This window comes from Rattus norvegicus, chromosome X (assembly GCF_021556685.1).
Source record: "Rattus norvegicus strain SHRSP/BbbUtx chromosome X, alternate assembly SHRSP_T2T, whole genome shotgun sequence".
Taxonomy (NCBI): domain Eukaryota; kingdom Metazoa; phylum Chordata; class Mammalia; order Rodentia; family Muridae; genus Rattus; species Rattus norvegicus.
In genome coordinates, this window is record NC_141554.1 from 108,456,196 (window position 1) to 108,468,404 (window position 12,209).

The 12,209-nt window shown below is 43.9% G+C and overlaps 1 protein-coding gene across 1 annotated transcript; it reads left to right on the forward strand.

The window, feature by feature from the left end:
* Positions 1-8,030: 8,030 nt before the first annotated feature.
* Positions 8,031-8,849, forward strand: LOC134484209 (igE-binding protein-like). Its single transcript, XM_087601122.1, has one exon. The coding sequence runs from the start codon at positions 8,031-8,033 to the stop codon at positions 8,847-8,849; it is 819 nt and encodes a 272-aa protein (XP_087457248.1).
* The last annotated feature ends 3,360 nt before the right edge of the window (positions 8,850-12,209 follow it).

The window sequence follows — 12,209 nt, forward strand, 5'->3', positions numbered from 1 at the left end:
AAACAATGACTTCATGAAATGCATAGGCAAATGATGGAACTAGACAGTATCATCCTGAGTGAGGTAATCCAATCACAGAAAAACACACATGGTATGAAGTCACTGATAAGTGGATTTTAGCCCAAAACTCAAATTACCCAAAATACAATCCACACACCACATGAAGCTCAAGAAAAAGTATGAGCAAAGTGCAGATGATTCACTCCTTCTTAAAAGGGGGAACAAAAATATTCATAGGAGGGGAGGTGGAGGCAAAGTTTATAGCAGAGATTGAAGGAATGGCCATTCACACCCTGCCCCACATGTGGCCCATATATATACAGCCACCAAAACTAGTTAAGATGGATGAAGCAAAGAAGTGCAGGCCGACAGGAACCAGAGAGAGATGTCTCTTGAGAGACACAACCAGAACATGTCAAATACAGAGGTGAATGCTAGCAGAAAACCATTGAACTGAGAAGAGGGATCCCCATGGGAGGAATTAGAGAAAGGATTGAACGAGCTAAAGGGTCGTGCAACCCCATAAGAACAACAACGCAAACCAATCAGAGCTACCAGGGACTAAACCACTACCCAAAGTCTATACACAGACTGACCCAAGGCTCCAAGTGCATATGTAGCAGAGAATAGACTTGTTGGGTAACAGGTGGAAGGGGAAGCCCTTGGTCCTGCGAAGGTTGGACTCCCAGTGCGGAGGAACGTCGGACGAGTGGTAAGCTGGCTGGATGGGAGAGAAACACCCTTATGGGGAAAGGGGAGGGGGAGGTGGAGGAGGGAGGGGTTGGGTGCTTAAGGACAGAAAACCGGGCAAGGGGAAAAACTTGAAATGTAAATAAAGAAATATACCCTATAAAAAATTATCCGCTTCAGGAATATCACTGCTGGTTCCAAGACAATGATTACTTTTAAGGCATTGCCTGCCATGAAGGCAAAAACACGGAGGAAGATGATAAGGAGCCTCCGGTCTGGAATCGTGGTGCAGATTGCAGCAAGAATTGCCATGATTGATCCCGAAGCACCAAGGGAAGGTCCTTATTTTAATTTGGCAACTTTACACACATAACTGACAAAATTGAAAATAACAACTGAACACATGGACATGGGTACAACTTGTTCTTGACCCAGAATGTTCTCGACGCTGGAAGAGAAGCTGCACAAAACAGACATATTTGTGCCGTGAGGAATAAGGAGAAATTGTGGACAGAAACTTGGAGACCAAAGGACTTCTGAGGCTGGGTTGTGTGTACAGAATATGTGCATGGTCAGATGCAGGGAATGCAGGGTGTCCATAAGCAGAGTAAGAGAGATGTGGTGATTAGGGTGCCTGTCACTTGCTTCAGGCCACCACCTAGGCTATTACACCACTTGTGGATCTCCTTTCTGATGTCTACTTTGTTTTGTGGGCATATGCTGTCCAACCATTTACTTTTATGTCATCAGCATTACTCTGTACTGTGGACTTCGGTGATTCGAAATGCTAAATATAGCTGATTCAAATACACAGCCTGTGACCTCTATAGTGGTATTAAAGCCTTCTGTCGAGTTGATATAAGGTACACGTAAGGATTAAAAAAAAACTGTTTCCATCAGAGGCTGGATCAAGTTACATCTCTTGTATGCTTCTTTACTTGAACCAGCATTTGATCTTCAAGGTTCTTCCTCCCTCAGAACATTTCTAAATTTACAATGTTGCCTAAGATAAAATTTATGCCCGGATTTGGGCAGCCGCAGAATCTGGGTCTGAGAGAGCTCCTGGTAGGCTCCATAGAAGGGAGGCCCACAAGACTAAAGGCAACTGTAGACTCGCTGTACCCAACCTCAGAATGCCATCTACCCAACCCCTGCTTCAATATTGCCTGATGTTCCTAATCCTTCAGAAGCACATTTTAATGAATTTAGCACAATATTTTCAAGTGACGTAGGTCTGCCATGTTTTGCAGACCACAAAATTTCTTGTGGTTCTTGTTCTTGTTTTGTTTGAATTGGAAATTGATTCTGTTCTCATACAAGTGATGACATAAAAATTGCCGATCATGATATACCAATGTGTGATATAAATATCTTCAGGCAGTATAAAAGTAGCTTGTGTCGTTGTGAATTCATATAGGCTGGAAAGGGGGTCTCTAGGGGGCTTTGAGTTGTAGCTCAGTGGTAGAGCGCATACTTTGCATGTATGTTGTCCCGGGTTCGATTCCCGGCCTCTCCAAGCTTTTGCTTTTTCTCTTCAGGATCAGTTTCTACACAGGATCTAGAAGATGTGTCGGTAAAGGCCTCCGTAGTCTGGGGCGTATGGTCAAAGTGCTCATCTATAACCGTGACAACAATATTCCACTCTAACCTTGAAGACGTTCCCATGGAGACCTCTTAGTCTGGGGAGTACAGCGTGGTCATCGCTCTGGGATTATGTTTCCTCACAGCTTCTGCCTTCATGCTGCTGGCAGTTTCCTAGTGGGTATGCTTTCTCGGGTGAACGACGTCAAGGAAGAATGACTTCTGCTTTGAGAGAAATAAGGGAGGATACTGTGTAGGAGAAAAGTCTGTTTCAGGGACAGGATCAGGACACTTTCTTCTATGTTTCCCCCCTTGTCCCTGTGTTTGATCTTCAAGGTTCATCCTTCCTCGGTGCTTTTCCACACTCACATTTGCTTGCGGAAGAAATAACTTCAACTTGTGTCAGGGAGCCCCAGAGTCTGAGTCTCAGACATGTCAGTAACCGAAGCACACTGGAGGCACCCATTCATGACCATAGTCCCAGCCTCGCTCTTCCCACACTCTCAATGCCATCTTCCCAACCTATGCCCGATTGACATACCCTACAGTCACTCATTATTATTAATTTGACATGATACTGACAATTCATTGTGGGACTGCCATGTTTTGAAGAACTTATGATTTCTTTTATTTTTAAAAGTTTGAGTTTTATATTATTCAAAAAATAAAACCCAGGTACTATTCAGCTGTACTGTAAATCTGAGTTAAATTTTAAGCAAGCCTAAATATCAAAACATTACATAAATATTTGTGTTGATAGGAATAATCATTAATATCTCTACTTATTCGATGAGGTGAAGATTTTAATAGTTATGAACTCTAACACCTAGTATTAGGTCAAATAAAGTGCTTGCATACAAGTTTATACACCGATAAAGGGCTGTGTGTAGAACACATACATTCTCAATGAGGAATCATTTCACACCCCAGGGAATGAACATTGCCTTTTTATGTGTAAAATGAGACATAGATAAGGTACATAAAAGAGTCATAAAGTATGTCGGTGACCGGGAGGGGGAATCCTGTTCTCTCTGGTGTAAAAGTTACACAGGGAGACTGGAAATGTAGCTCCGTTTTAGAACATTTGTGTAGAACATACAAGGTCCTGTGACTTACACCCAGTATGGACCACAAAGGATCACACAGAGGGAGGCAGTCAGAGCAAAAGTAGGCAAGAGTTCCTTAAGCGAGCCAGTATACCCTGAGTCCAGAAAAATAAAGACTTTACAAAACCAGTACTAAGCCATTATATAACTATGGGGAGTAACCAGAAACAGGCAAAGGCCCAAAACTCAGTTCTTCCTGTCAGTGGGGGAGAGAGTGAGGGGGTGGATTTTTAAGGTAATTGGTAAGTTTGAAGTGAGCAGGTCTGAAGCTGGAGAGCATTCCTTACATTGGCCTAACCTTTTGTACCTGTTCTCATTTTTCTATACACGTTTTTCTAATTTGTTTTAAAGAAGATTTCTTGTTCTTAATACTATTTTTTGTTGAGAATATTTTCTTTTTTCATAAAAGAAATAAGAGAAAAATCCCATAGCAGCACTTGATTTGAAATTATTAATTGCAGGCAGTGAAGAGATGCAGTTCCCGGCATGTTGTAAGAGTGTTGCAGCTGTAGCCATGTTGCTTCAGTCTGCCTAGGGTTATATGGATTGTGATGGAAGGACTGGTGCCCTTGATGATGTAGCTCAGCAGTAGAGCGACTGCCTTGCGTTCTAGTGGGACTGGGGTCGACTCCCAGCATCTCGGGGTCCTTTTTGTGTTCTGGTTTTTTTTCTTCACAAGATATCCAGGCTTTAATTTTATGCTAGGAGAGGATGTATGCATATGTAATTACTGGTTAAAGAGTTCATCTATGACGATAAGGACAATGTTCATCTATAATCCAGTTATTTCCTTGAGGTCTCAATAATCTGGTGAGTACAGCGTGGATATGAGTCCAGGATAGTTTTGTTCTGACCTTGAGTGAATCTCTGCTTTCAAGCTGGTGGCAGTTTCCCTAGTGGGTGGCTTTCTCAGGTGACAGATAGCAAGGGTCAATGAGTTCTGCTTTGAAAGAAAAGAAGGGAGGATTGGGGGGAATGTTCCTAGTTACTGAACAGAGAACTGGAGCGTTGTGGTTGCCATGGAAACCAACGACTTTGTGGACTCAGTTTTCAATGGCTACTTAGGTGATGTAGTGATAGGAGCATTCTCTATAACCAAGCTTATGTGTTCCCAGAGGTGAGCACTTGAATTTCTCTGAGGGAGGGAAGACAGATGCAACTATTCCTGACCCGAGTATCTATGTATGTATATATGTATGTACACACACACACACACAACTACAGTATAACATATGAGCAGAAACGCCTGTCAGAGGAGAGGTTTTCTCACATGCCTACAGGAATCTCAGAGCCCTATAGGATAGTATATTCCCTCAGAAGAATCTGAAGGGAACTACTTTCTCCTACATTACTGTTTAAGTTTCCACAATTTTCCTAATAGAGCCATTGGGCAGGAAACAAACATTTAAAACTAGAGCCCATCAGGAACACTTCATTTTCCAAACCAATACTCAGAAGGTGAGCAGCGATTCCTTCTGCCATTTCAAGGGGCTTTGTTTGAGAAAGTTCCGGGGAAACATAATGGGAAACTTTGTTCTTTACTGGCCACATACATTCATCAATAAGTGTAATTTAAGTCTTAGAGAAAGAGCTAGAGTTATCAGTTACAATAACATAGGACACTAAGGACATTAGCAAACCAGCCATGTGTGGATATCAGAGAACAATCCTTGGGAGATGATTCTCTCCTTTCTCCAGAGCAACAAATGCTTTACCAGCCAAACCACGACGACACTCCAGTAAGACCTACTCTCAGATGTGCTGATTGTACTTTCCATTATGTTTCCTGACCATCCGCTGTCCGAGGAAACAGGCACCACGGCAGAGGTCTTAACCCCCAAACTTAGGACACTGCGACGAGACGAGCGTACATGTGTAGCAGTCTGGTCTATACAGTGTCTGGAGCCATTTGCCCCTCTCTGAAGCAGAGCGAACAAAAGAGGGAAAAAGTCTGCCTGGCAGGCAGAGACAAGGCAGGTCAGGGTCTCCTGGACTGCTGAGACATGGAAAGATAAGGGGAGGTGCACTTGAGGCTCAAGGCTAGGGGCTACCATTAAAGAAATCAGCTGCCCATGTATTTGTGAGAATGTGTCTGGACTCTGTGTGTTCCTTTGATATTTGTGTCTTTTGCTTCTTTGAGATGGTGGGTGTCGGTGTCGTGTACTCCACACTTGCAGGACCTCACTATATAACCAACGAAGACATTGAAGTCCTGACTCTCCTCCATCTGATTCCCCATGCTGGGATTTGGGGCTTATCCCAGCATGGCTAGGTACTTGTTTATCTTGAGAATGTAGCACGCTCTCTAACTACTGTAGGTTCATAATGTGTTTTCACATCAAGTAGCATTGTTTCTACATTTCCTTCATTATATAATTTGGGCCCTTTTTATTTCTATTAAAATGGTTAATCAGCGTGCTAATTTGCTTTCCAATTTCTTCTAAGAAGTTGTAGGATTTGCATGGGAAAAGAGAGTGCATCTAAATCTTAATGCTGAAGTCACGGAAATCATAAACATAGTGGCTTGGTGGTGCTCTGTTGGAGGGGAGGAACTTTTAGCAGGGAGTACCTAGCTGGAGCAAGTACATCACTTGGGTGAGCGTTGGCATTTATAGCCTCAATGCACTGGTGTTCTCTGTGCTTCTTGAGTGTGGATGCAAATGTGCTCAGTCATGTTCCTGCTCTTGCTCACACACTGGCCTCCTTCCTTGTCCTCCCTATTTTATACTGTCTATTCCTCCCAAACAGAGTGTAAGACAATTGCTTCCCTGTTAGTTTGTGTCCACTGCACCATTTTATCACTGCAACAGAAGAAGTATTAATACAGTGCATGTGAGCACAAATAGCTCAATTATGCCAGGCATGGCAGCACAGGCCATTAAGACCTCAGCGGATGGGAGGCAGAAACACTTGCATCTCTAGGACTTCAACCAGGCCTGTCAGGACCGCACAGGAGACTTTGTCTCAAAACAATAGTAGGAATACTCTAGCCTCAGACTATAAACTGCCTGTTTTCGTCAATGTTCACATTCTCCACAATCTTAATTTGTATTCTCATTGGTGTCCAAGATCTACTAGCCTCACATGGAGTCAGTCATCACTCATGTTCCATGTCCATATTGAAATTGTTAGCTTGTATCACAATGGAGTTCTCTATGTCTTCCTATGGGATTGCCCTTGAGGTTACATTATGCAGGTCTTTTCATTGTTGAATTATTTCCCCACCCTTGGTTTTGCATTCATAAAGGCAAGTTAAATTCATCCACCATCTTTTACCACTTCTCATATCTTTTTCTTATCCTTCTTGTATTTTTGCTTCAGTCGATGCTCTGTTGCATGACTAGAACATAGGCATGAATGGCCAACATTTTCCTAGTGAATTTAGACCTGCATTACTGTTTGCTCAAACACTTTTATTGCACTTTGATTTTAGTTTTCCCTATAACATTAACGTCATAACTCCCCCCAATTTCTACTTATAATTAGGTACACGTGTTCAAGATATTATTTTTATGCCTTTAAATAAGATATATGTCTGGTAAAGGATTAGTTTTATATTCTTTTTCAATAGGTAATAAGATTGTCTTGTTCTAATAAGTTATATCTATTTATATTCTTTCCATATATGTATATGTTTGCTTAACATGTCAATGCCAGAGGACAACTTGCAGGAGTGTTCCTCTGCTTAGGTCATGTGGGTCCTGGGGATACATTGTAGGCCATGAGTGCAGTGCCAGGCACCATCGTATGAGGTACCCCACATACATTTTAATATGATCCATATATATGGTCATTTGGGTTCAGTTATGTCCCTGTGTTTGTAAGTTCGTAATTCATACCCATAGTTGCAGAAAATATTCTACTGGGCTGTGAATATCACTGTACTAATTTTGGGGTCTTGAGAATGAACTAGGGTCTAACCCATACAAAACCTATGCACTGACACTGAGAAATTTCCCCCAGACACATGAAATCTACTTTATTGGCCGTTTGTTTTGAAGTAGTATATAGGGCAGTACTCATCGTTTGCAGTTGGTTTTTTAATTGACTTTTGTTTGTGTGGGGGATATCAGACCGCAGACCTTCCAAATGTCTGCCAAGTGGTGTCTCTACCGCCACCTTTCATTCCCACCCAAATATTATCTCTTAGAGCAGTTACTGTGTAGAGGGCCGCAATAACATTCGCCACCACAAGATGGTGCTGGCTTCCACTGTGCCCCACGTAGAAGGCAGAGATAGCTCTGCCATTACAAGATGGGGCTGGCCTCTGCCGCACCAGCCGACTTCCTTTCAGGAAGTTAACTGTGTGCGCATGTGCAAGAGTGCCGTTGTGCCAGGTCTTTGCCCACTCCGGGGCTTCCCTAATGAGATCATGGGTAAGCAATCAATCAGGTGTGGATGCGCCGCGCCAGGGTTTATATAAGCTGTGCCATGCCGGCGCCCCGGGCCTCTCTCTCTTTAAAGATTCAATAAACTTTTAGCTGCAGTAAGGATTCGTGTGTCCCCGTGTATTCTTGCTGGCGGGGTCGTGCGGGACATTTGGTTCCGAAACCCGGGACGCCACACCATCGCCAGGCACCAAGAGAGACGAGGTCCTCCGTCCGCTGAGAGAATCCAAAAAAGCTGCAGGACACGGGTAAGGCCCTGAGAGACATGCTTAGTCTTGACCTGTTCTACTTCACTCCCCTGCTAGATGCGGCGGAAGTTTTTGTTATTGTTTTAGCAGTCCTTATGCTTTCTCTATTGGCCTTTGAGTTTTTAGCTGCTGCCAGACAGCGTCAGGGGTCACATGGGAGCCGCCCAGCTGTAATAGCAAAGCAGAGAGCACTGGGGGAGGTGCAAGAGGGCATGTCAGAAACAGCGTGGGGTAAAAAATTAAAGAGCTCAAGGAGAAAAGATAAAAATAATCAGACAGTCCCCTCTAAAGACTTCAGATCTGCAGAGGAGAGAGATTGGGGGAAAAACGCCCCGGGAGAGATAAAACAGAGAAGGGAGAAAAAGGTCTTGAAAAGGAGAAGTCTTTATTCGGTAAAAGAATTAAAGGCTTCAGAGCTTGATAGCTCAGAGACAGAGGAGCTTAGCTCCTCTGAGGAAGAGGATTTAGAAGATGAGGCAGCTCGCTATGAAGAAGAAGGGTACTACCCAGATGAACAACGAGCAAACAGCTTGGGTAAAGAAAAAGAAGTGGGAGGTGGAAACCATGCGGTTTCCCGGCCTATAAGCCCCAGCGCCCCTCCATCTTATATGGAGAGATTTCACTCAGATTCCTTCCTCACTAAAGAGGAACAGAAAAAGATACAGCAGGCATTTCCGGTGTTTGAGGCCGCCAATGGAGGCCGTGTTCACGCACCAGTAGAATATGTTCAAATTAAGGAACTTGCCGAGTCGGTCCGTAACTATGGAGTTAGTGCCAATTTTACTATTGCTCAAGTCGAGAGGCTTGCCACTCTGGCCATGACTCCAGGAGACTGACAGACAACAGTGAAGGCTGCGCTCCCTAACATGGGACAATATATGGAATGGAAAGCCTTGTGGTATGACGCCTCTCAGGCACAGGCCAAAGTCAATGCCATTGCTGAAGGCGATCAGAGAGACTTGATCTGCTAACAGGACAAGGGCAGTATGCCAATAATCAAACAAACTATAACTGGGGAGCATACGCTCAAATCTCCGCTGCCGCCGTTAAGGCGTGGAAGGCACTTTCCAAGAAGGGAGAGTCTGTGGGACACTTAACGAGAATTATACAAGGCCCCCAGGAACCATTCTCAGACTTCATGGCTAGGATGACAGAGGCAGCAGGCAGGATCTTTGGAGACCCTGAACAGGCAATGCCTTTAGTGGAACAGTTGGTCTATGAGCAAGCCACACAGGAATGCAGAGCAGCTATTACACCTAGGAAGAGCAAAGGATTACAGGACTGGCTGAGAGTTTGCCGAGAACTTGGAGGCACGCTTACTAATGCTGGCCTCGTGGCTGCTATCCTACAGGGCCAAAAGTGCTCGGGTACAGGTGATCACAGGGTCTGCTATAACTGTGGCAAACCAGGACATCTGAAAAAGGAGTGTCAGGCCCTCACAAAGAAGAGAGTACCAGGACTGTGTACTAAGTGTGGGAAAGGCTATCATTGGGCTAGTGAGTGTCGCTCAGTTAAAGATATCAGAGGCAGGCTTATTCAGCCCGAGCCTCCCCAGGCAGAAGGGGGTGAAAACACTCCAAAAAACGGATATCTGGGCCCCAAGTCTCAGGGCCCCAAAACATATGGGACTCCAGCTCACAACAGACGGACACAATAGTTCACAGAGCCACAAAAGGCTCAGCAGGAGTGCACCTCTGTTCCACCACCCAATTCATATTAATGCCACTGATGGGTGTGCAACCTGTCCCCACTGACTACAAAGGCCCCCTACCCGTGGGTAGTGTCGGCCTTATTATGGGTCGATCCTCCTTAACCTTAAAGGGATTTATTGTTCACCCTGGAATAATAGATCAAGATTACACAGGAGAACTTCAAGTTCTCTGCTCTTGCCCTCAAGGCGTTTTTTCCATCTCCTCAGGTGACAGGATTGCTCAGTTGATTATTCTTCCAAGCTTACATGATCATTTTCCTTCTTCCAGGGTCCCTAGAGGCACCGCGAAGTTTGGCTCTTCCGGGACTAATTCTGCTTATTTAATGATGGACCTTAATTCCAGACCCTCTTTAGAGTTGAATATAGAAGGGAAAACTTTTACGGGAATTCTAGATACAGGGGCTGATAAGAGCATTATCTCCTCTAGTTGGTGGCCTAAGGCATGGCCTGTCACTCAATCATCCCATTCCTTAAAAGGACTAGGGTATGAGGCCAGCCCCACTATCAGCTCACGCTCCTTGATCTGGCATGCTCCAGAAGTCCAATCAGGAAAGTTTATTCCTTATGTCCTACCTCTTCCTGTTAACCTTTGGGGGAGGGATGCCTTACAGGATCTAGGACTGACATTGACCAACGAGTACTCTCAACAAGCTGTCGAGATTATGAGGAGAATGGGCTATGAGGAAGGGAAGGGATTAGGAAGAAAGGAACAAGGAAAATTAGAACCGGTCCCACAAGAAGGTAATATAGGAAGGCAGGGCCTGGGTTTTTCCTAGGTGCCATTGAGGGTTCTATGCCCATACCCTGGCTCACGGAGGAGGCAAAATGGGTTCCTCAATGGCATCTATCCTCTGAAAAATTAGAAGCTGCCACTAAATTGGTTAATGAACAATTACAGCTTGGTCATTTAGAACCGTCCATTTCACCATGGAATACTCCTATTTTTGTGATAAAGAAAAAATCAGGAAAATGGAGATTTCTCCATGATTTGAGAGCCATTAATGCACAGATGCGTTTATTTGGCTCGATCCAATGAGGCCTACCCTTACTCTCCGCCCTACCTAAGCAATGGAAGATAATAATTATAGACATTAAGGATTGTCTCTTTTCCATCCCCTTGTGTCCACAAGACAGACAGAGGTTTGCATTTACTATACCAGCTATTAATCATCTTGAACCTGATAAGAGATTTCAGTGGAAGGTCCTGCCTCAAGGCATGGCCAATAGCCCCACTATGTGCCAACTATATGTGCAACAAGCCCTTGAACCTGTAAGGAAGCAATTTCCATCTTTGCTTCTGGCTCATTACATGGATGATATTTTAATGTGTAATAGAGATTTAACAACCTTACAGACCTCATATCCCATCTTAATCAAAACAATGGGACAATGGGGACTACAAGTCGCTACAGAAAAGGTTCAAATTACAGAAATTGGCTCATTTCTGAGATCGGTCATTTATCCTGAAAAATTAGTTCCTCAGAAATTAGAGATTCACAGAGATCATTTACATACCTTAAATGATTTCCAAAAATTATTGGGAGATATAAATTGGCTGAGACCATTTTTAAGATTTCCTCTGCTGAGTTGAAACCTTTATTTGATATTTTGGAAGGGGACTCTCATATCTCCTCTCCGAGAACATTGATGGCAGCCGCAAACCAGGCCTTACAAGTTGTAGAAAATGCCTTACAGGATGCTCAATTGCAGCACATTGATGAAACCAAGCCTTTTGATTTGTGTGTTTTCAAAACTATGCAATTACCAACAGCTGTCTTGTGGCAGGATGGGCCTTTATTATGGATCCATCCCAATGCATCTCCTGCCAAGATTATTGACTGGTATCCCGATGCGGTTGCTCAGCTTGCACTCCGCGGGCTGAAGGCAGCTATTACTCATTTTGGGAAAGAACCCAAAACTTTGATAGTTCCACATACAGCCATTCAGGTTCAAACATTAGCTGCTACCTCAAATGCTTGGGCAGTGTTAGTTACTTCCTTTGCTGGACAGATTGATAATCATTATCCAAAACACCCGATCCTACAATTTGCTTTAAGCCAAGCCATTGTGTTCCCACACATAATGTCTCAGAAACCACTTGTTGCTGGCGTTGTAGTGTATACAGATGGGTCAAAAACTGGTGTAGGTGCTTATGTGGTCAATAATAAGGTAGTATCTAAGCAGTATAATGAAATCTCACCTCAAGTTGTGGAATGTTTAGTGGTGCTAGAGGTCCTCGAGACCTTCCCAGGCCCACTTAACATTGTGTCAGATTCCTCCTACGTGGTTAATACAGTTAAGGTTCTTGAGGTGGCTGGATTAATCAGGCCTTCCAGCAAACCTGCTCAAATTTTTCAACAAATTCAATCTACCCTTCTCAACAGGAGATCCCCTGTATTTATAACACATATTAGAGCTCACTCGGGCATTCCTGGTCCAATGTCCCGCGGAAATGACCTAGTGGACCGAGCTACAAGAGTGATTG

Excerpts from the sequence above, each read along its gene's own strand:
- LOC134484209 (XM_087601122.1), top strand. The coding sequence starts at position 8,031 with ATGCTTAGTCTTGACCTGTTCTACTTCACTCCCCTGCTAGATGCGGCG.